The 25,576-nt window shown below is 38.2% G+C and overlaps 1 protein-coding gene across 1 annotated transcript in view; it reads right to left on the bottom strand.

Annotated features, from left to right (window-relative positions):
* The window catches only part of CHCHD3 (coiled-coil-helix-coiled-coil-helix domain containing 3), a gene marked incomplete at both ends in the record, with an annotated part of 279,332 nt that overhangs the window by 203,132 nt on the left and 50,624 nt on the right, over window positions 1-25,576 (bottom strand). The window contains one exon of the mRNA XM_080701232.1: window positions 13,114-13,195. Coding sequence (XP_080557358.1) covers window positions 13,114-13,195 — 82 coding nt within the window. The remainder of the gene's footprint in view (window positions 1-13,113; window positions 13,196-25,576) is intronic.

Consider the following 25,576-nt stretch of genomic DNA (forward strand, 5'->3'; position numbering starts at 1 on the left):
TCAGACCAGGGTTTCTCATTCTCGGCACTACCGACATTTTGGATGGAAAGATTCTTTGTTGTAAGAGGCTGTCTTATGTCTTATAGCACATTTAGTTCAGCATCAACCTCTACCTGCTGGAGGGCAGTTGTACCTCAGATGCTGGGACAATATAAAAGGTCTCTAGATGTAGCTAAACGTCCCATGAGGAAAGGAAGCACAATCCCCCACAGTCAAGACTACTGTCAAGAGCCACTGGACAAGACTAAGGTAGAGACAGAAATGATGGGGGGTAATGGAATTTTAATACATTTTCAAAGTATAGGCATTAGGGTCCAATTACTTGGAGAAAGAAAAGTTTTGTTTTGTTCTTTTTAAGACAAAGGCAGAAAGTAGGAATCAAATATAATTAGTAATAAAAATCTGATATTACCTTCATCTTCTTATTAATCTAACATTATTCAAATTTTCAGTTAAGGAAAGTGCTTTCTGAGACAACCCGACATGGAGCAACACAAGTAAGTTATAAACTCTCACTTGGATAATAGTTTGGGCTTCTTTTATTTAGTTCTATAAAAACTGTATTGCAGAGTTGACAGATACATTCATAAAGAAATGCACAATTTCCAACAAATTACAGCAAAATATACAGAAATATTAATCTTCACCCACTATTTGACAGTATTTTGACAGTGTTACTTCAAAATATAGTCATATGAATTAAAAAAAACAAAAACACCAAAAAAGTCCTTTCATTTGCGAATTTCTTTTCAAACTAAATTTCTTATTTGTTAAGCTCCATAATCGAGGCATAGCTGACTGTGCTAAAAACCTATGAAATGTAAACTTTGAGTAAACTACTTCCAAGGAGGCTTAGACGGAACATTCAGACATATTATTATTATTACTGTTGGACCAACAACTTAGCTTGAGGCACAGCTGAGGACTGATGGTGGGTGCAGCCTCAGAGGCAGGACCACCTGGGTTCCATTCCAGATGCTTGTCCTTGCCGGAGCACGTCATCCAGGAAGTGAGGAGCCCAGTGGGTCAGAAAGGGCTTCGCAGGAACGCAATGAAGATAAAATAGCCCAAGTGTAGAAAGTTCTTGGACAAGGGACATATTCAAAAGCTGAGAGGAATTACAATTACAAATGACTGTTCATTGGCACATATTATTACATTAGTAGTGATACTTTTCTTAGGGAAAGTCTTCTTGAATGGTGTTTATTATCCAATCTTAAGTCTAGTTGAGATCTGAATATACTGAGTGGGGAAAAACATTACTCAGTCTTGCTTTGCTTTAAAAGCAGACTATATATAACACTGCTAAGAATACATTTCCCCTTGGAGATGAATATGTTTGTGATTTATGGAGGAAAGGGAAGATAGGGCGAACAGAAGAAGTATGTATTTATTTGGTACATTTTTCTACAAACCTGTATTATTTAAGTTTTCAGGAGTTTAAGGAATGACCTTTCTCAGTCAAACCCACCTGATTCTGTAGAAATAAGAAAAGTTGCAGAAACTCTGCATGATGACAGCTTTTTTTAACTCATGGGTATTTCTCACATAAAATTAGAGACTTCAGTGATTGTTTTGTTTTGTTTTGTTATTGTTTCGAAGGTTTTGGGTTTTGGTTTTTTGTTTTTGTGGTACTCAGGATGGAAACCAGGGGCCTTCTACCTCCGGGCTACAGTCCTAGGCCTTCTACGTCCGACCTACAGTCCCTGGCTTCGAACCTGCACAGTCCTCCTGTCTCCGCCTCCCAACAGCAGGGATTAAAAGTGTGCGCCACCACACCCGGTGATGTGGTTTGGTTTTAATCCATCAACCCCACCAGCGAGGCAAATGCACTGCAATTTGTGGACTTATAAGAGATTTTTGTCTTAATATAATCAACATTCATAAAATGGAACTAGAATAAGGACTCTAAAAGACTTGTTCTAAGAAGTTGTGGTGAAACTTAAATTTAGCTCATTAGCTGAAACATTTACATTGTTAACTTCCACTTCTATACTTCATACTTGACACATCATTTTAAGGGACAAACTGAGAAACTTCTAAATGAAACGGCTGAGGCCTGGAGGAGCTAGATCATTTATATTTAAGGAAGAAACTGTAAAAGGATATAACTAAGAAATTGCTCCCATGCCACCCACACCTATTTTGGTAGAACTCAATATTCTAGTTCCAAAGGCAAATTGGCCCAGCAGTTAACTTTTTAAATTGATTATAAAATATATAAGCTCACAGACTAAATGTGATTACTCTGACTACCATGTTAGAGGCAAATAAATAATAACAACAAACAGTGCAAGCCAAAACCCAGCACATCAAGCAACACAACTAGTACAAAATAACAGAATAAATCAGTCTTTTGTTTAACAAAAACAAATGAAATAAGGTCTAAGGATGGCTATATAGTAGGAAATGAAAAAATTATTTCCATTCTGCAACCAATTATTAAAATAAATGTTGCACTCTTTATTGCTTCCTGGCTCCTAAAGGAAGGCTGACAAATTCCTCCATCACAGAAGGTATCCAAGTTGTTCCACTGAACTAAGCAGGTCACCAATGGACACACGAGCCTCATGACCAGAAGCAGAAATTCATCCCTAAAGATCACAGGGCAGGGTACCATATGCTTCCACATAGAAAAATGTCCCACTCTTAGACGAACAAGAACGAAAAAGAAATTCAAAATGCCACCATCACTAAAAATGTATAAAAAAAACGAGCATTGAACAGTAAGTCATACCTTATATTAAAAAAAAAACAACTAAACACAGATTCCCAAAGTTTTAAAAATATCAAATGAGTGGCTGTTCACTTCTAATAAACCGTAGCACACAACACAGGTCATTTTTAAGACCTCTAATTTAGTAATAGTTTAGAAGAGAAAATCCATGTAACTGCTTATTCACAATAGTAAATGAAAAAATTGAAAGAAGTCATTCCCTGTACACAGAAATTAGTACTATGGAATGGTTGGGTGCAATAATTCTACAACAAATTCCAACAAATTCTTCAAATCACAGTTTACAACTTAGTAGCTATGACTCTGGGCAGGTGTCTCCGCCTCCCCATATTCTCCTTTATAAAGTGAAGACAATGGTAATACCTGCCGGCGGGGGTGTTGTGAGGATGAGTTAAAATATATGAGATGACCTTAACAGTGTTCAGCATACATGAAATAGAAGGAAACAATATCCTTTTTGTTATTTTACTCATCTTGGTTGTACATAGGTTTCTACTCTAGAGTGGTTTTCATTGAAGATACATGATAATATATGAAGCCAGCATATGTATTATATTGTGTATGCCATTTATAAATGGTGAGGAAAGTTTTTAATCAAAGATGAAATATATCTGCTTCTGAATAACAATGGGATGTAGGATACAAAAGAATATGTGTCCACAATAAAATGTTTAACAGAGATAAAGTACTCTTTTTCTTTGGGGGTGGGGGGCGGAGACTGGCAATTGAATCCAGGAGTGTTTTACCACTGAACTACAGCCCAGCACATTTCGCCATGAAGATGTTTCAAACTTCCAATCTTCTTGTCTAAGTCTCCCCACCAATGGGATTACAAGTGTGTGCCACCGCACCCAACCTTAACTACTCTTCTTTAAACAGTTTTCTCTAGCCAGGAAAAGAAGGGGAAAGATGTTATTAAACAGAAAAAATGTACCAATGTTTAGAAATATTATAACCCTGAGATAAAATTTTACATTGATTTACAATGTCATTACCATACTCCTTTTTAACTCAAGGCTCCACGCGGTAAAGCTATTAACCACGTGTGGTGATGCACACCTGTATTGCAAGTACTTGGGAAGGCAAGACAAGAGGAGCATGAGTTTGAGGGCAGCATGTGGTGACTGGCAATATCCTGCCTCAAAATAAAATAAAATAGAGTCGGGTGTGGTTGCACATGCTTGTAATCCCAGCATTAGGGAGGCTGAGACAGGAGGATGGCGGTTCGTGGACAGCCTCAGCTACTTAGTGAGGCCCTTTGCAGCTCAGTGAGACCCTGTTTCAAAATAAAGAATAAAAAACAGGGCCGGGAGTGTAACTTGAAGGTAGGTTGTCCCTGGGTTCCATCCCCAGTACCACAAAATACATACATACATACATACATACATACATACATACATACATACATACATAAAATAGGACTGGAGTGTACTCCCCTAGAATTCTCCTGGCCCCAGTACTCCACCCCCACCCACAATATATACACACACACAAAAAAAAAAAAAATGAAAAAGCAGAGAAGGAAAGGCTTCAGCCATTTCATTTATCTTGTTTATTTCTTCAGCGTTTCCAGGACCTCACATTTTCCTACCCTACTCCTAGCACAGCATGACCAGCAGGAGCAGCAGATGGCCTCCAGGAGGCCCAGGCCTGAGGATCAGCCAGGGCTCAGCCCAGCCTAGTGGACCACTGCCCACAAACACAGACTTCCGGGCTTAAGGGAATGGATGTCAGGCCACTGCCTACTCAACTTCTAAAATGAAACAGAACTGAGTCTACCCAACAAATGCTAGTGGGATTAGAAAAATACACTGCTTGTATGTCAAGTACCGAAATCTGAGAGCAGATGATCCTGACCTAAGGCTGCTCAAACTGAGCCTCAATGAGCATTGGGCAGCAAGGGTGACTCCCAAATCGCTAGGGAAAAGGGGCTGAAAGAGATCTAATCTCCAGTCCTGGCTACAACAAGTGGGTGCTTCAGGCAGCTTTGCACTGGGATCTACGTTGGATTTCCTTTGAAGGAAGGTTTAGGTGATGAGAAGAGACAAAAGGATTCTACTAACGCAGCAGCAGACCTGTGAGGGCTGTGGACATCCCAATTCTAGTTCTGCTGCTCACGGAAAAACTTTACACATGTCTACCTGAGTCACCTGCTTCTATAAAAGAGCAATAATACTGACAATATGCTTTAATGGATTATTTAAGGAATAATAAACGATTCATAGAGTACATCATAACTCCCTCTCCCACCCAAAAAAAGAAAACCTAGATTGTTCCAGGTAATGGAGAAACTTCAACAAGGACTATTACAAAAGAGCATTGAGAAATGAATTCCTAGAAACTTCCAAATGCAAAAACCAGCTTTGGCACAAATTACTTCAAACACTGTGCTTCAAGAGAGAAAACACTATAATTACTGTCAAAAGAAACATCTGAATAAGAAGTGGCTGAACATCACTGCTGCTATTACAACTAGTAAAAAAAAAAAAATTTGCAGATTTCTATGGCATGCTTGATTGACTTTAGCTTTCCAGGTTTGAGAATCTTGCCATGTAAAAATAGTTTCTCAAATAGGGCCCAAAGCAGAATTCTACAACAGCAGAGCATCAATAGGAAAGAAAATCGAATTTGGAAAAAGAAGTAAAAAGATATGAATAAAACACAGACTAGATCATCCAACCTTCTATAATTGTTGGTTATAGAAAAGCAGTTGTCTCTATTAAAAATAGAGAAATGCCACTTGAAGAAAAGAGATGAAAGTAGCAGATGGCACAAGATTACAAAACCTAGTACATAAACAGCACTTCCCATCTTCTTCCAGTGGAAAATGGCAAGGATGTGATCTTCCTACTACATTCAGAAAAGTTAGGTCTTTATCTACCTTAGAGCAGAATGAAAGAGAAAATAATGGGTGTAGTAACACCACACCACACCAATGAGATAAGCAGGGGAGGGGCAAGAAGAGTGGTTCTTTGAGAACAATAGACTACACTAGGGTATTTATATTCCAGGAGGATCGCCTAAGGGTTGGGGAATATCAAGGAATTTTTGGAGTTGACATTAACAAATAGGACACTACCTACAGTGGAGCCAGACATTAGGAAACACATTCACAGAACAACATGGTGGTGCAAGTTCCTCCTGGACTCAAGGTGTGCATGCCTAAAGAGCTACCTCTCAAATTTCCCCAATTAACTTCCTTGCAACTGAGAAGTGAATTCATTTGTCCATGCCAGTTGTGATAAACCTTGATTCCCATTAACATCAACCATACTTGTTCCCATAAAGTGGTATAATAATTTAAGGGTTAAATTATTATATATCTGGAAATTACATGAAGGTTAAAATTATGTGATTTTTCATAACAACTGTGTTCAATGCTACAATAAGACAAAGATTTATAACAGCTATCTATAGTCTTTGGTTCATGTCTAATTTGTAAAGGTATCTTTTGTTTTTATTTTCACATGCATATACATATATATATACACATATACATATGGAACTACATGTATTAGTCTATTTTTGTTACTAAAACAAACACCTGAGGCAAGCTAACTTTGTAAAAAAAATTATCATGCTCAGAGTTCAGGAGACTCAAGAGCATGGCTGCAACATTAACTCAGCCCTGGTAGGGACCTTGTGGCTGATAGCATCATGGCAAAGGGTTGTGATCATCACTAAACAGGAAGCCAGAGAGTGATTCAGAGCTCATGCTGGCTCTAACAACTTGCTCTGGCAAAATCTCAAAGGCCCAGGAGAGCTGCCATAATCACTCCCAAGGATGATGACCTCAGTGACCTCTCACTAGGCTCCACCTTTTAAAAGTTCTTCTTAATGGTGCCTCCCATATTATTACATTAGAACCAAGACACTAACACCTGAACCCTTAGGGGACAAACCATAGCAATGTGCTTTCTATTGAAAAAGTTTGTGGTCAAGAGTTTCCAGTCCTAGTAATTCACTCCATTCAAAAATTGTTTGTGAGAGACTTCAAGGCACCATGTAAAGTGTAGGATTTCTTATCGTATTTTAAATATGACTCTAACCCACAAAACCCTTATCTCTAGCACACTGGTTCCTCCTCATTTTAGCTTTTCCATCCAAAAGCAGAAAATATCTAATAATAAAATCAAGGTAGAGTATTCAGTATAATAATTTAAACAGAGGGTAGCATCCTGATAAATTTCACCATTACTCTAAGAAACAAAAAAGTTTAAGCCCTTATTTGATAACACCCATTTTGTGGTCAATGGAAAACTAAATGGAGTTTGCTGTACTCTCAACCAGACAGCTGATAAAATTTATAATGTATTAAGCACAATTATTTTAAGTCTCACAAACCTAATGTGATTTTTCCAAACAATTAAGAGGGAGAAAAAGTCTCAACTGATGTCTATTTTAAAATATCAGCAAAAATAATCTTAGCTGATGTACAGCTAGTTACATCAAGTAGCTATTCCTTTTCTTCTTGGTTTCCTAAAAAAAAAAGGTTATTAAAACTGAAATACATTCACTTGCCTTTATAAGTAAAGAGGTGAAATTCAAATGCCAAAGGTCAAAGGACATAAGTAGTCACATTTTTCTTGCTGTCAGAGACTGACTTTTGGAGGCAGGACAAGGGGAGAAGTAAATCACATTTGTCAAGTCCATTCTCAAACTGCAGCCTATTACGGTCTTACAGTATTGGCTTATTGGAGTTCTAACACAATATGGTGAGAATCCAAAGGCACAATAGACTAGGAGAGCAAAAACAGTCACGGGCATTGACTCTGGACTCAGTACACCCAGTAACTATTCTGTCCTGTAGGTGGTTTTGGTAAGTGTGTTGAAGGCTTGGACCCCAGGGCAGCTATGTTAAGACTTGGGGAAGTGGTTGGATCAGGACTCTGATTCACGGGTGGATTCATCCCTTGGTAGCTGAGTGAAAGTAGGAAAGGCTGTGAGAAGTGGGACCCGGCTGAAGGGAATGGGTCCACTGGGGACTATCAACTGCCCCCAATACCTTCCTCTCTCTACTTCCTGGCTGCCTCTACCACACCCATCCACCAGGATGTTTCTGCCTCACTACAGGCCTCAATGAGGTCAGGCGACTGTGGACTGCGCCCCTGAAACCTGAGCCAAAATCAATCTTTCCTCCTTTGTTTTCCTCAGGTATCTGTCATAGTGACAAGAGCTAACTAACACAATAAGCAAACTGATTTCAAATTAGATCCAACAATTTTAGTGTGTAGACTAAGTATAAAAACATTGGGGGGAAGGAGGCATGATTTTGTTAACTAAGAAAACTGCTGATTTCCACAAAGGAGAATAAATCTACAACACACTGAATTGAAAGTCCACATGTAAATGTGTTTTTCAAATGGGAAAATATAGTCTTAATGATTATAATTAGCTGGGTCCTCATTCTGGCCAAAGAAAGATATCAGATATACTCAGACCCTGGGGGCAGGTCTAAGCACACACATCTACATTAGACATAAAGGAGGGGCTCCTAAAAGGACTTGGGGTAAATTTTAAATGGCCTAATAAAGTATCATTAATTTGTGAACAGGATCTAAATGCAGATAGCTCTATCTAGGAAGGCCTTCTGCATGAAGTAGAAAGGAAGGCAAGATGCTCAAGGAGCCATTCCAAAAAGCTAAATTTTATGGTCTGGAGCATGTTTGGACTGTATTTCCGCAATTCCAGGATGTACATTTTCCCACATTTTCACACGCCTGAGAGCATCTTGACTGCTGTCTGCCAGGCGCAATCCTGTACAGTTGTCTTAACTTACACATATGCATCAAAATTTGCAGAACTGGTGTCAGCAGCTTGGAAAACTCCCAGGAACAACAGTGGAGTGATCATTTCAGAAATGCCGTGTCGCCAAGGTTTTGACGGCACAGAACATGATACTGTATAAAAAAACAAGTACATGGAGACCCAAGTCCAAAGGCCATCAGAGGAACAAAGCAACATCAACAGGTCTAAAAGGGACTTTAACTCTGGATTTCTTATTATTAATACAACTGGCATTTTAAGTCAGATCATTCTTTTTTTGTTGTAGGGAGAAGGACACAGAGAGCCTAGCCTCTGAATTACAGGATGCCAAGCAGCACCTTTGGCCTCTTGTGACAAGTGTGACACTCAAAAATGTCTCCAAGGCCAAGAGCTCCCCTAGTAGAGAACTATCCCTTCTCCATTTGTTTTGTGACTCTTTCCTTCTTATGAATACACAAGTGAATCTGTGTGTGTGTGTGTGTGTGTGTGTGTGTGTGTGTGTGCTGTGCATGTGTGTGTTTTTTGGCGACTGAACTCAAAGGTATTCTACCTCTGGGACACATCCCCAGCCCATTAGGTTCTTCTGAATCATAGCGCTACTAAGTTGCTGAAGCTGGTCTTGAAACTGAGATCTTCCCGTCTCAACCTCTCAAATACTGGGATTATAGGTATACAACAACATGGCCAGCAACATGTTTTTAAAAATCCAAAATTAGTCTCAATGAGCTATTTCAAAAAGAAAACCCTAAAAAATGAAGCATTATGGTATGATTTGCAGCGCAGCAAGTTTTTCATAGTAATGCGTATCTTAAAATCAGTGGCAATGTCAATCCAAGGAAATTCAGCCACCCACTATCCAGTCTCCTTTGTTATAAAGCCCTCGTCCTCTTTCCTTTTGAGAAATTACTTCTACTGTGCAATTTTAGTAGTAGTACCCAGTTCTTCCCTCGCTAATGGTTCTCCAGTCTTCTTTGTGATTCTTCTGAACTATCAGGTATACTTCTAAAAATTTCCTTGCTTCCTAAGTTAAGCAGAGTTAAGTTTTAGTCTTTCAACCAAAGAAATATAACTGAAACAGGTCTTTATTTCAGCTACCCTGATAGAAGATATTCCAGGATATTTCCCTGCCACAATGCTCATCATCCTGTTTAAAAGTTTCCTGCTTCTCCTCCCTACTCACCATAGGGAAGTAAGACAAGAATTGTTAAAACTGTGTGTGATACATTACAAGGATTCATTCTGGCTTTGAATAAGTTTACAATGTCCCACAAAGCCAGGTGTGGTGGCACACACCTGTAATCTCAGTATCTGAGTCTGAGATAGGAGGATCACAGGTTCAAGGCCAGCCTCAGGAACTTAGCAAGACACTGTTTCAAAATAAAATGGGTTGAGGAAGGGGGTGTAACTCAGAGGTAGAAAGCCCCTGGGATCAATTCCCAGTTACAAAAAGTAAAAATATAAAATTAAACAAAAATAAAATATTCTATGATAAAAAGCTAGAGGAAAGAATTACAAATGTTTCACCACAAAAAAAGATAAATGTATGCAGAGACAGATAGGGTTGCCCTGATTTGAACATTACACAGTGTATGTAATTTATTGAAACATCCCATGGTACTCCATAAATAAGTACAATTTTTATGTGTCAAGTTAAAGGTTAAATTACAATAATAATTATTCTATAAAGAAAAAGACCATAGACAAAAATCATTCCAAAGTCATTTTCATAAAAATTATTTGAAATTTACATGTATATGTGCCTATGTTCAGATCTTACATGTTGGCGATTGACAGCTCTGTATCCATTTGAGGTGAAAAGAGAAATATGATAAACAGGATACAAACTAGTGACAAACTATGGCACTGAGGAACCATCTCCTAAAAATGCTTACAAGTCTTTATTCAAAGTTAGGGAACAGACACAGTGATGTGTAAAAGTTCTGTCAGTCCAAAAAGTTACTTTTAAAACACTGAACCTAAAACTTTATCATCTTTCAAAAATTTCTTCTCTGGTGGAAGAAAAGAAAGACAGCTATTGATTCTTCTAGGAATCATATAGATGAACACACACTTTTTTGTCAAGATTTGACAGCTGGAAGTTTTCATGAAGAAGGCGTCAAACAAAACATTTTTTTAAAGAAAAAATAATATAAAGGCTGTACCACCCTCTGCTCTTCTTAAAGGTGACAAAAAATAAATTCTTTATCAATAGTCATTTGTCCAGGTTACAGCGAGGCTGCCAGGCCCACTCCACATGAGATATGAAATTGGCTCTTGCTGGCACCTCTTATTCATCTCATCTGCCCTTTCCCCTTCATGGACCAAAGCAGAGCAAATAGGAGCTGAATAATGAGGGGGAGAATCACACACACACACACACACACACACACACACACACACACACCACTTATTTTAACAAGAGGTCTGCAACATAAGGGGGATGGAGAAAAAAATATTCTATGTCCAATATAATATGAGTCTAACCAAAAATCTTTATTAAAATATGAGATGAAATATTTCATGCTCAAAGGGGTTAAACTATATGGCCAGTGAGAACTACAACCTAATCCAAAGATTTTTTACATTAGCTCTCTCAAATAAAAATAATAAATTCAATTAAAAGTGATAAAAATTCAAGACAGAAATGCTACTACAATATACTGATTTTCTTTTCTTCTTAAAATGGTTTAATTTTTTTAATATTTAAACTTCACTAATTATATACTCTGTCAGCCTCATATAATTAAATAATTACATAGTGCTACATGGAAAACTATTGAAATATGTACAGACTCTTTTAGCAGTACTAATTATATCTTGATTTTTTTAAAACCCTAAGCCATAAGCCTTTTATATTTCCTGAGAAAACAGTGGTCTTAATATGTAACTCATGTTCTGTTCCATATGTTTTATGCAAACTGTGAGTTAGCTTAGCAGTTTGTCAAAAAAGAAGATATATTAGAATATTTTCAAGCCCCTCATTTTGGAGATGAAGTATTTCATGCCCCAAAGGGTTAAATTATATGTGGAAGATATGGCCAGTGAGAACTGCAACGTAATCCAAAGATTTCTTACATTTGCTCTCTCAAATAAAATAGGTGCACAGTCCAAACAACGCAAATAACACCGAGCATCTACTCACTGGCAGGCAAGTGCTTGGCGCTCAGAGTGGAAATACATTCACATGACCATATAATCAGAATGTGCTGTGCTCTCTGCAAATGTCAGAAATAGCACAGATGGGAAACACTTGACTCTATCTTAGAGTAAAATATATTCACACATTTTTATGAATAAATATATACTTTAAGTCTTTAAAAAGTAGCACTTTTTACCAAAAAAATTATCTGTTCTGTTTTGTATGCTGGTTTGTTTTTTTTCTTTTCAGTTTATAGCTCTTCACCATCCTTTTGAATCAGCACATAAGGATCTACTTGACTATCTAGTATTCCATTGTAGACATGTACCATATTTCATCCAGCCAGTCTGCCAGGATGGTTCTTTGGATTGCTTCCAACTTCCAACTATTACGAGAACACTTCCGTTAGCATTCTTTCAGCAATTATTTGTAGCAGCATTGATAATGTCAACAATAAAATAAAAGCATATACATAGGAAAAAGTCTAGAGTAATAAAATATTAGAGGGGTTCCCTCTAAAGGATGAAATTACAGATCACTTTGATTTAACATTACCAATTTTTCTTACATTTTAATTTTTAAGTGAGTATACTAACTAATTAGTGATACTTATATACTGAGGCACTGTGTATATGACATGGTATTTACCAGCAGCTACAACAGCATGTACTTTAATACATAAGAGCAGGCAATTTAATTTTTCCCTCTTAAACATATAAATTGAGAGATTTAGAGGTTCATGGGGAATCCGCAAAAACTACTTTAAAAATCAAGAAAACACTGCTTACTATTCATGTAGCTAAAAATAATTAAGAGATACAATGAAGCTGGGCACTGTGGCACATGCAAATACTTGTGAGGCTGAAACTGGAAGATAACAGGTTCAAAGCCAGCATCGGCAACTTAGCAAGATCCTGTTTCCAAATAAGAAATAAAATCAGGCTAGAGGTATAACTTGTAGGTAAAATGCCTCTGGATTCAATCCCCAGTACCACAAAAGGAAAAAAAAAGTTATGATTTTTTTTTTAATTTCAAGCATGACTTCATTTTTAATTTTTTGGGGGGAGGGGGTCTGGGGATGGAACCTAGGGGCATTCGACCTCTGAGCTACAGCCTGTGCCCTATTTTTTATTCTTTACTTCTGAAACAGGGTCTCATTAAGTTGCGGAGGGCCTCACTAAGTAGCTGAGGCTGTCCATGAACTGCGACCCTCCGGTCTCAGCCTCCCAAATGCTGGGATTACAAACATGGGCCACCATGCCTGGCTATAATGATAATTTACAATCAAGTTTGGGAAGTAGGTAATATAGGACTCTAAAAGGCACCACCCAGAAGCCAAAAAGGCCAGGTCCATACCCTCAGCACATTCTGAAGTTCAGCCACATGCAAATAATGTGTCTAATTACCATCACTCTCCTCTACAAGTATCCACATAATGAGTCCACCAAAGCTGAGCCGCCGTGAGACTCACCGTTTCTGATGTTCGGATTCCTTCTTGGCTTGCTCCAGTGCCAGCTCCTCAGCTACCCTTCTTTTCAATTCTTCATCAGAAACTAAAATCAACACAGAACATAAGGTGATAAAATAAGTGACTTCCAGAAAACAAGAGCAAGAAATACTCAGGAACACCAGGCTGAGATGGATCTGAACAGACCGAGTTCTGCCGTGTGGTCAGTATCTCCTTGGAACTTCCTAAGCACTGTGGAAAAGGCCAATTAGTGCGCTTCAGGAGTAATTTAATAAAAAGTTCCCTAGTGACCTAGAAATTTTCACACCTGCCAAAATTTATAATAAAGTCAAGGAGCTGCTTACTGCCCAATGGGGACTGAACCATTATGTATAAATTCTTTAAGGTGATCCCAACATTACAGTCTTGACAATCTTGTGTAAAGGAGGTCAGGCTGTAAGGGATTTTAGAGGAAAAATGACACCAAAATCTCCTTAGTTCAATAATTAAATATTCAACTAAATCATTTACTATAATAGATCATCTATATTTTATATACTTTTAGATCATTTGTATTTACATTCAGGTTTCTATGATTTATCAAACAAGGCACTTGTGGCTTATGAAAAATTGTAAACTGTACTTTTTAGAATATATGTCACTCAAACTCAAGTGCCAACAATTAGAGAGAGACAGAGAACAGGGCTGAGAACACAGCTGGCACTTCCTAAATACCTGGTGACTAGATCTGAAACATCTGGCCTATCCAATTAGAAGACTGTGTACAATATGTGGTATGTTTTGTAAAGATTCTTAGGGCTATGATGGTAAACAAAATGGACAAGTTTTACGGGCTTCCTTACGAGCCTTCCAGGAAAAATAAGGAAAACATATTTCTTCTTTAGTAGTAAGTCGAAACTTACTACTAAAATTATGACCAAGAAAGCACCAAACCTATTTGGCAGGATCTCAAAATACATGCAGAACCTAAGCATTATTGCCAATGGCTGAGCCCATGAGATTTAAAAAAAAAAAAAAAAAAAAACTATACAGTTCTGTCTCTTTGGATATACTTTTTGTTGACCTAGACATTTTATGTGTCTTCCCTTGGGAAATGTGGGAAAAGTTAATTAGTAGGCTCTGCAAAATCCTTTTAAATACTTGGTTAACACTGAGTTTACAATCACAAGGAACACATACAAAATGTTTTCTTTCAGTTGTGGACAACCAGAAAGCAACAACAGCATGGTGTTGGGAAGAAATATCTGCAAATCATACAGCTGGCAAGAGACTTGTAGCCACAGTATACAAAGTACACAGAATATACACTACATAAAGAACCCTTACTGCCAAGCAACAAAAAGACAGCCCATTAGAAATGGGCAAAGGAGCCAGGCGTGGTGGCGCACGCTTGTAATCCCAGCGCTTGCGAGGCTGAGACAGAAGGATCGCACAGGTTCACAGCCAGCCTCAGCTACTGAGCGAGGTTTTCAGTAACTTAGTGAGACCCCATTTCCAAATAAATTATTAAAATAGGTCTGGGAATATAGCTTGGAGGTAGAAAAGCCCCTGGGTTCCACCCCTAGTGCCCCCACAAAAAAGGGCAAAGAACATAAATAGGCATTCCTCAAAAGCAGATATATACAAATGAACAATAATCAAATAAAGGTTCCTCAATCACATTACAGTCATAAGTCAAAACCACAATGACATATCACTTCAAACTTCTATGATCAAAATAAAGAATAACATGTGTTGATGAGGATGTGGAGAAGCTGGAACCTCCATACATACATCATACATGATGGAAATGTCAAATGGCATCACCACCGTGGAAAGCAGGTTGGCAGTTCCTCAAAATGCCAAATGGACCACATGACCCAGCAATTCTCCTCTCAGGTACTGTATGTACTCAAGAGAAATTAAAGCATTACATCTACACAGAGATTTGTTCATAAATATTATCAGCATTATTCATAATATTCCAAAAGTGAGAACTGAATGAATAAAATGTGCTATCACAATATACTACTACTTAGTAAAGCAAAGTAACAAAGTACTGATACGCGTTACAACATGGACCCTTAAAAACATGATGCTAAGGGGAAAAAGCCAGACACAAAAGGTTGGATATTGTATGCATCTGTTCCTATAAAATCTCCAGAACAGGCAAATCTATGGACACAGAAAGTGAAATGGTGGTTGCCTCGAGTGGGAGGAAGAGATGAGGACCGACAGCTAGCAGATACAGGGTTGCTTTCTGAGCTGGTGAAAATGTTCTAAAATTGGATTGTGTGATGGTTGTAGAACTCTATAAATCTGCTAAAAAACAATCAACTGCATACTCTGAATGGGTAAATTATATGGTATGCTAAATATTCCTAAATAAAGTCAAAGAGGGAAATAAAAAATAAAAAACAAAAGAACACTGGATAAAGAAATCAAGAACTTGAGGAAACCCTAGTTGAGATCTAATCTCCACAAGGCATTCAACAATTTGGGGCCTTAGGAAAGTCTCTTTCTCTGCCGGCGTGGTGGTAGTGCACACTTGGAATCCCAGCATTCCGGAGGCTGAGACCTGAGGATCGCGGTTCGTGGACAGCCTCAGCTACTTAGTGAGGCTCTCTGCAACTCAGTGAGACCCGGTTTCAAAATAAAGAATAAAAATAGGGCAGGGGGTATATATTGGAGGTTTAATACCCCTGGGTTCCACCCCCAGACAGAAAGAAAGAAAGAAAGAAAGAAAGGGAGGGAGGAAGGGAGGGGGAGGGGAGGAGGGAGGGAGGGAGGGAGGGAGGGAGGGAGGGAGGGAGGGAGGGAGGGAGGGAGGGGAGGAGGGAAGAAGGAAAGAAAAGTCTCTTAATATCTCTGGGCAGCAATTTCCCCAAAAGGCTGTTGTTCTCCAGGATGCCTTCCAACCCATACTATGCTTCTGTTTTTCTTCTCTTGTTATATTCTGTAACATAACAAGGATAGAAGTCTCTGCTTTGAAAAGGACACCCAAAATCTACAAAAACACCAAAACAGAGAATTCTGTTTACATTCAGAGAAATCTTAAAGACGTTTTCCTTATTTTTTTTTTATTTTATTTTATTTTTTGGTGGAACTGGGGGTGGAACCCAGAGGCTTTCTACCTCCGAAAACAGGGTCTCACTAAGTTGCTGAGAGCCTCACTAAATAGCTGAGGCTGGCTTCAAACCTGTGCGATCCTCCTGTCTCAGCCTCCCAAGCGCGGGGATTACATACTTTTTCCATTATTAAATGCTTTAAAGCTATACCAATACCACCAGAGGCATTACAGGCAATAATAGCTCGCAAAGATTCTAAGCAATCTTTGTTCTTCTACTAGCCAGACTGGGTAGATAAATCAATCTCCCAGACCTTGGGTTTCCCATGCAGAGCATCATGGATATACCTCTCAGCTGCGAGGTCCTATGCATTCCACAGAATGATGGTTTCCACATTTTCATCTGCTTTTCAGAAACGAGTAAAACAATGTGATCCTAATGTTATTCAAGTTGTATGCAGCCAGTAGCTCCATTAAAAGCAAAAATGGAAATACTGAATGAAATCAGTACCACCTGATCAAACTATATCTGAAGTCTAACTTAGCAGTTAGGATTAACACACTGTCAATCTATACATGCATAATCATGCTGGTTCTCCTAGATTAGTTCAAACTGCAACTGCAATTTTTTCCCAGACAAAATTCAATCAGACTCTCAACCAAAATCCAATATGATTTAATTAATCAATTAAAACGAGGCTTCTGTAAGACCTAAGACTATACCCAACTCTAACTATGAAGCAGTGAGCTCACACTTGTAAAGGAGCTGATAGAAGAACAGTATCCTATCTTTTATGTTGCTGTTGTTGTTTTGTTTTTTCCCCCAAACTTTATCATGGTACAAATGACCCCCAAAAGTGTGTGTATATTCAAGGTGTACAATGTGATCATTGCAAATTGTGATCAGTAAAGACTGTGTTACGATTAACACTATCAAATTAACATTAATCACCACATACAGTCATTTGTGTATGTGTGGAGTGAGGACACCTAAAATCTGCTCTTAACAATTTTCAAGTAAGTAATACAACATGTTAGAATGAAATCACCATGCTGGAAGTTCTGTACATTCAGAACTTACCTTATCACTGAAGGTTTATTATACCCTTTCACCAGCATCTCCCTCGTCCCTGCCCCCTCCAAAGCCTCTGGGAACCAAAGCTCCAACCTCTCTGCTTCTATGAGTTCTGTTACTCAGATTCCATCTCAGGAGAGATGGAATTGCTGCCCAGAGATATTAGAGACTGTTATTCAGATTCCATCTCTTTGCACATCTGACTTACTTCACCTAGCAGAATGTCATCTCCTCATAGTGCACTTTCTGCGGCTTACATAGGGGCTTCCTACCAGGGGAACTCCAATGAGCAGTGACCTTCGTGTTCCGATGTGATCCGGTTGGCACAAAAGTGCAGACACTGTTACCAAGTGGTGATGAGCCGGGTAATGGGCATCCGGCTAAGAGGTGGGACCACGCAGGGGCAGCATTGTGGGAGGCAGAAGGGAGGGAAAGCCCAGGTCCCTTCTGCCCACCTAGCCGGCCCTGCCACCTGCAGAGTGAGGAGAGAAGAGATGCAGGTAACAAGAGACATCATCTAGATGGGCCATGAGGAGCAGGAGAGAAGTGGAAAGAGCAAAGTACCAGCAACAGAAAGGGCACGAGAAGGCGTGACCCGCCAGGTGGCATCACTCCACTCAGTAAAGGGACCAAAACACAGCCAGCCCTCTGATGCCCTAGCTATTTACAGAAAAGAAAAACGAAAATTCCAACTTTTGGGTCTCAAGTCCGAGGTCACAACTGAAAAAGTAATTACCTGAGCTACAATTGAGAACTGTTAAATAACAAAAGATTAAGTATGACCCAGCATGAAGAGTGTAGAATCTAAAGTAGCAAGTCAAAGCAGAGACAGGAAAAGAAGCCAGTGTGATAATGGGTTTTTAGCAAATCTAAGCTTCATGTTATTTGTTTCTAAATCAATAAAATACAGAAAGCAACAACACATTTCTTCTGATAGGTCTGATCCGAAGTGCATGAGGGAAAAAGACACAGCATTTGGAGATCACCATTTAAAATGGCCTTTCTGAAAACGCTCTTCAGCTCTTTGGGCCTGAACATTTTCTCAAATAAAACTGTTATTAAACTAAAAGGTCAGCGTTTCAGGATGGGCTACTTTAAGGGGAGCACGGGAAAGGCCAACTTTGCCTATTAGCACAGTGAGTCTCCTAGCAGATCTTTGGGAGCTGGCAAAGTTGGGGGAATGAGAAAAAGTAAAATTGAGAAATGTTCACACCGTATAAATCAGATTTGCCATGGAAATTTGCGAAACTATTTCAAGTTCAGTAAGTATGGTGCCGTGGCTTTTACGTACACACTGTCCCTTTAAAAGGTGCTAAGGCAAAAGAATGTGTTCTTCACATGCCTGCATCCTGTACTTTCTGAAATCTCAGAAACCATTTCGATTTTTCTCAATAGTGAATACATCTTAATGAACGTAAATACTGGCGTTTTTGTCAATTAATTATAGAAGATATGACAATGAATAAAACATGGGCTTTGAAAAAGCCAAGCATTGCAATTGCTTGGTTGCAGCAAGCACGGCCCGACACCTTTTATTTGAAACCACTGTAGAAAATAATAAATACTTGAGTAATTAAAAGCACCTCAGGATTCCTAAGAAATTTTTATTTCCTTGTTTTTACAAGACAAGTATTTGGGCTAGGCCAAAGAATTTTCTTTACTGATTGCTTAGAAATCTTCCAGTCCTCATAGTCAGTCACCCAAGTTTCCAGAAATTTGGGATTAGAATCATATAAAAAAAAAAAAATCCGAAATACGCGATTCTGAATTTTCTTGAAAACTGAATACCATGGTTTTATGCCTCAGAGAAAGCGTAGCATACATTCAATATACCTCTTCTATGTCATAGGACTTGTGGCCAAACATCTCTGCTTTCAGATTAAACTAGCTGGGAGTGAGGGTGTGAGAACAGACACTAGAATGCATATAAGACAGATCCTTTAATCACAAACCAAAACAACTCCAAAAAACATGAAGGACTTTAGAAACGCATCCTGTATGACTGAAACTTGCACGGACCCTTGGACTTCAGGCAGCACAGCTATTTCTTTTGCAACATTTCCCACCTATGATCCCTCCTTCCTTCATTTTCTTTGCAATCACTTCCCCAATTAACAGTATTCCTTAAACAATCTCTAAGTCGCTTAATAAAAATTAAGGTGTATCACTTGGAAAAAATGTCAGTTCCTTTGGGAGTTCTCCCTTTCTCTATTTCCTTTCTTACTTTTACTATTTTCTGGTAAATATTATACCCAATTATGTAAAGCCTATTAGTTCCTATGCTAGTTTATAAACACAGAAGAGAAATGATGAACATCTACTAGGAGAAGAAAAGAAACATGTGAATGCTTAAACAAGAAGACCAAGAAGATTTTAGATAGTGATTCTGACTCTCTTAGGATTGAGATAGTTGAGCTAGGGCTATAGGGCTGGGGATTCTTTTTATTTTATTTTTTGGTAGTGGGAATTGCACCAGGCCCTCATGCTTAAGTATCAAAAATAAAATAAAATAAAATAAAATAAAAAGCAGAGAGAGCTGGGCTAAAACTTATAGCATAAGATACACACCCAAATTACATTTTCAGCTCCATAGAAATACCCATTAATCTTATAATTTCAATAAATTCATTAATGTGAAAAAACGTATTGTTTAAAAAAATATTAATGGAAGCATCCATGCAATCAATGAAATATGACACACAGTATATTAGAACTAAATGATTCACAGCATGTGTTTCAGGATAAATCCTGTCCTGGTCCTTATCTCCTAAGAGATGCAGGGGTTTGATTGGGAGGAGAGTCAAAGAGGACTAGGATAAATCTCAGGGGTCAGAAATAAATATACAGTAGTTTACCACTTATGGCACCAATCTCCTTGGCAGACAAATGACCCCAATTTAAACACACATGCAGAATATTAGCATGTTCAGCCAACAGTTACCTTCACTAACTCATAAGCAAAACGTATGCTAAGACTGCCTTCAAAACACTGCCATCTGTCTACATACCTGGCAGGGTAACTGGCTACTGACACATTAAAGTTAATGAAGATGGCAGAATGAAAATTCTTAACTGCTCATTCATAATCATAAATATTCTATCAGAAGGCACAGTGTTACAAAGAGTTTGGCAACCTAAACATTAACAGCATCGAGTTAATGGTTTATTTTGTAGGATTATTGCTCCTTGAGGATTTATGTACCTTCGTAAATTTCTAATTTGAATGGCACAATATGCAAATAATGTCCATTTTATTGTTTGCTTCAGAATAAGCACTCATGAAATCCAGTTCTCTGTTCCATTCTATATGAAAACAAACATCAATACTGAGCTGCAGACGCTATATAGCAGTAGACAAGCTCATAATTCATATTCTACCATTCTCCCATTTCTAAGTAGATGATTCATAAAACCAGTATTGAGAATCAGATACATACAGTATTTCATGTCTTAATATCCTGAGTAATAGTTGCAAGATATTGCAAAGCCTGTAGGAAAATAAGATCTATAATTTAAATTAAAAAATAATAATTACCTCTGGATATTGCTTTTTGATGCATAGCTTAATTTTTTGTTTGTTTCAAAAATGGATACATTTTTTTCACTGAGGATAAAACTCCAAATTAAATAGCATTAACTCTCCAGCTCAAATAAAGAACAAAAACCACCAACCTGATTCCATTTAATTCAAAATGTCTAAGGTTTCTTCAGGAGGAGTCATGAACTGCAGAGGGAACCATCCAGGGGATTCAGGTCAGGCTCTGGCCTTGCTACAATTTGTTTTTGTGATTTGGTTCAAAACACTTCATTGCCTTTTAGGCCAAAGCTGTCTCATATATAAAATTAGGGTCCACACTGGCAAATCTCCAATATTCCTTCCACTTCTACATTTGTGTTAAATGAGAGACTGATGGGTTAAACTCAGACTTGAGTCTCTACTCCCTCTAGAAAGCCACTAAAATAAAAACAAATGAATAATACACTGTATCGCAGACAACATATACTGTTAGTTGTTTTCCTTGGAGTGACAATTGACTCATTTGCAGAATTTTATCTCACGTTCCCTGTCCCCATAGCAAGCCACTAAAAACAGCTCTTGCCTTTATGGACAAAGCAAAAGGGGGAAGGAGGATGATTGTTCAGGCTTCCTAGGCAAATATCTGCAGATGTTCAATAAAGTTTGTCAATTGATTTGTGAAATCAACGCATCAGTCATTTGAAAAAAGAGTCACCATCTTTGGGGCAGGTGGGAGAAGCTTTAAAAGAAATACATACACTATAAAAATCATATATATAACTACCTGGGTGCAGTGGTGCAAGCCTGTAATCCCGGTACTTGGGAGGCTGAGACAGGAAGATCACAGGTTTGAAGCCAGCCTCAGCAACTTAGCAAGACCCTCAGCAACCTCAAAAGACCTTCTTTCAAAATAAAATAAAAAATAAAAAAGGGCCAGGGATATAGTTGGGCGGTAGAACGCTCCTGAGTTCAATCTCCACTATGGAGGGAGAGGAGATCTAAGTATAAAGTCTGTAGCTACAACTCAAAAACCAATCTCAAGACAAGTCTACACCCCAACTCTCCACACCACTGCCACCACAAGGGTTCTGCCAACCCCAAAAGAAAACCTGAAGCCACCACTACTACAGCAAGTTGCTCACAGAGGAGAAGTCTGGGTATCACTAGAAGCACACTGTGTACTAGCCAAAAAGGTTTAGTTTCAGCGTGTGAGCTCTACCTTCTATTCTCTATCATATGCAGTTATTTTTGTTTGCTTTTTAAATCTTTTTTCCAAACCAAGTAACCTCTAGATATAACCCAAATGAGAGAAATCAATCAATTCTCTTTAAGAATCCATGTTGACTTAATCCTATGCTAGGCTTTATGAGAGAGGACATATAAAATGTTCCTTACACTAAGAAGCTAAGTCTGTCTAGTTCAGTAAAATTGTGCTATTGGGATTTAGTATGAAGAAACTTACCAAGGTCAAAAGTAGTTAAAGGAGGTAAATCTTGAGCAAAGTCCAAAATTAAATAGCAAAGAAATACAAAATTTGTTTATAAGAGTTAAAAACAGAAGGATAAACTATGCTCATTTGTGGGGCACTCTGAAAACCAGGCAGGAATTTAAGAAAAAACTGTTAAGAAAGAAGGCATTGTGGATAAATTGGAAACCCTGGGGATAATGTAACTAAATAAGTTATAGAAAATTTTATTTGATAAAGGGCTGCAGATAAACTCAAGAGCTAAAGAATAAAGCACAAGTAGTACTCATATGTAGCTCCACCCTCCCTTCAAAGCAGCAGCACCTCTTGGGAACTTGTTACAGACCCACCAAATCAACAACTCTGGGGCCGGGGCCCAAAGGTGTGTGTTAACAAGGCCTCCAGGTGATCTTGAAGCACTGAAGTCTGAGAGCCCCTGGCAAATGGTGATGAGGACCTGAAGCAGGAGACTGGCCATAAAGATGGAAGTTAAGGTTCGAGTCATTTCACGGGGGGGAAAAAACTGATCACCTGACACAGAGATGAAAGAGAAAGATGTCAAAGGTGCACCCAGATGCCAGAAAATTAATACCCATGATGGTCAATTAAGCAAAGAAGGCAAGGCTGTTTGGAGAAGAAAGATAATGAGCTCAGTTTCAAACATATTCAATTGATGGTAATGGTAGACCCACCCAACAGAATTGTAGGCAATTAGATATTTGGACATGACACTCAGATTTGATTTGAGGCATGACTGGAAATACTGATTTGGGAATGACTATGTAAGATCTGAGCTCAATGAATTCTAGAGAGAAAAATGTGTAAAGGGAAAAAGTAAATGGCTAAGGAGTAGTTCTTACAAATCCATCAGATGAAGGAAGAAAATAAAAGAAATGCATCATTAGAGGCAAAGAAGAAAGGGAAAGGAAAGAAAAAATATGCTAACAGCATTGCAGGAATGATAAATAGATTTCATCTCATGAGCCAATTCTGATCAACTGGCAGAGCTGCCTGGGGTGCTGTGTGTAGGAGGACCCTGAGGCCAGGTCCAGATCCGCTGAATGAATGTCTAACCTGGGCACAGGAGGGAGAACAGGCAGCATGGCTTACAATTACCTACCGTCCCATGGCGTGCATGGAAATCAGACTGTATGAGCATCAGGAATCAGTGGGAGGAGAGCAATGGAAGGCAGCAATTATAGGCCTCTGTTCAACACAAAACAGGAAGGGGTGGAAAAATAGAAATAAAAAATAATTTGCTCAAATAATGGAAATCTGCACATTTGGAGAGCAGTCATAATCAATGATCTGCTACTAAATTATAAGATACTGATGAATGCTAGTTATTATTTCTCAACAATAATATATACTGTATAAATTGCTCAAAGAATAGGTTATATAAGAAACAGTAACATATATCAAGTAATATTTATATGTTATACTCCAGTCCATTTTCCTAATGACCATCCTACTATAAACTTCATAGCACATTTTTGCAAGAATATTTCATACAGTGAAACAGAAGGGACAAGCCTACTTTCACATGCTAAAAAGAGCTTTAAGCAAGACTAATGACCTTATCTAAATAATTTGCTTTGGTAAACAGAATGTCAAATTCCATTCTGGTACTTAAGGTTCATAAATCAATTTTCTCTTTTCCTACTAACATGAACGAGTGTGTGCTTTTTAGCTGTGTGTGTGTGTATATGAAGACATATATACATATACACACAAATCTATTATACACTAATTATACATTTAAAAAATTCCTAAATTCAACTAAAAAGCTATTCTTTAAGCTCTGACCAACACTACTGTCTAAGAGAAACTTTAAATTTACCTTTTTTTTTGGGGGGGGGGCAGGTCTGGGGTGAAACCCAGGGGCACTCAACCTCCAAGTTAGACTCCCTGCCCTATTTTTTTTATTCTTTATGTTGAAATAGAGTCTCACTAAGCTATGGAGGACCTCACTAAGTAGCTGAGGCTGTCCGCGAACCCATGATCCTCCAGTCTCAGCCCCCGGAATGCTGGGATTACAAGCTAATGCTGGAATTACAAGCGTGCGCGACCATGCCTGATAAATTTACCTTTGTATATGATCAAAGTGTAAGAAAAACAAAAGACTTAAAAGTCTGAAAATAAAATCTATCTTCTAATCCATCTAACTTTCTACAGCCTTGGGAAAAGCCAGCAAACCCCTATCATAAAGCCTTTTCTTCATGTGAATGAAAATAAATTTATGACTCAATTTAAACCCTTTTTGTAAGGAAGGAAACTAGAGTCCTATGTCTATATCCTAGACCACTACTAGACAGAAATATTGAAAGGATCCCATATAGTCAGACCTCTTCTGGGTTTCAGTGGCTTCATTTATCGCCCATTAAGGTTGAGATGCCAAAAAGGACCTATTTACCATACTAGCTAATCACCGCAGAACAATGGCTTCTCCTGGGAAGTTTTTAAAAAGCAATTCAGATTTTACACCCATGCTTAATTCATATTTTATTTATGATACCTCAAATATATTAAAATGCCGAGACAGCATAATACATATTGGTATAATATTTTTCATTAAGCTATAGTGCAATATCCTGAGCTTTATTTTTTATTTAATTCACAATATGATAATCAGATCAGCCTCTTTTGAAGCCAGACTGTAATACCTATGGCTCTGTTATTTTTCCCTTCATCTAAAGTAACAAATCTCCACTTAATGTTCAGAAAATGCCATTTCAATGTATCCATAGTAGTTATAATCTTTAATAAAACAAAAATAATTCTCTGTGAAGCATTGTGGAAGCTCTGTGACTTAGCTGATCACAGCTGACTTTACCATCTTTAAAATATAAGGCTGTGCACAAGGATTTCAAGACCAAAGAATGGTTTTGTCTTTCACTTAAAAGAATGTAGTTAACCCTTTTCTAAAAGTAAAATAAATCATCCACAGTAAAGTCACACTGAACAGAGATCACAGCTTAAAAAAATTTGATTACATTCATAGTGATCCAAAAATCACCTTAATGTCAGTGTTATAAAGAGAAAATTGGTGGAGTTTCTCCCTAGCATTATTTTCATTTTTGTAATTCAAAAAAGTGATTCATTTTTGTAAGTTACTCCATGTGCTCTGGAAGGCTTATGGATCTCAGTCCTATAGAATTCCTGGCAATGAAACAGCAATGGAAAGAGGTGCCTCCACTCCACTGGGGCCAGGAGCGCCCATCCTCACCTGCCCCAGTTCTTCTGCTGCTTTTCTCTTGTGATTGTTTGCAGCAGAAGTACCCTACCTCCTAGCTCTATCCCCACCCCCATCTCTCCTATGTAAGAGCAAATATGTTATAATTACTACCCTGAAATGAAACAGAT

The sequence above is a fragment of the Muscardinus avellanarius genome, assembly GCF_963383645.1.
Source record: "Muscardinus avellanarius genome assembly, chromosome: 9".
In the NCBI taxonomy this organism is placed as follows: Eukaryota; Metazoa; Chordata; class Mammalia; order Rodentia; family Gliridae; genus Muscardinus; species Muscardinus avellanarius.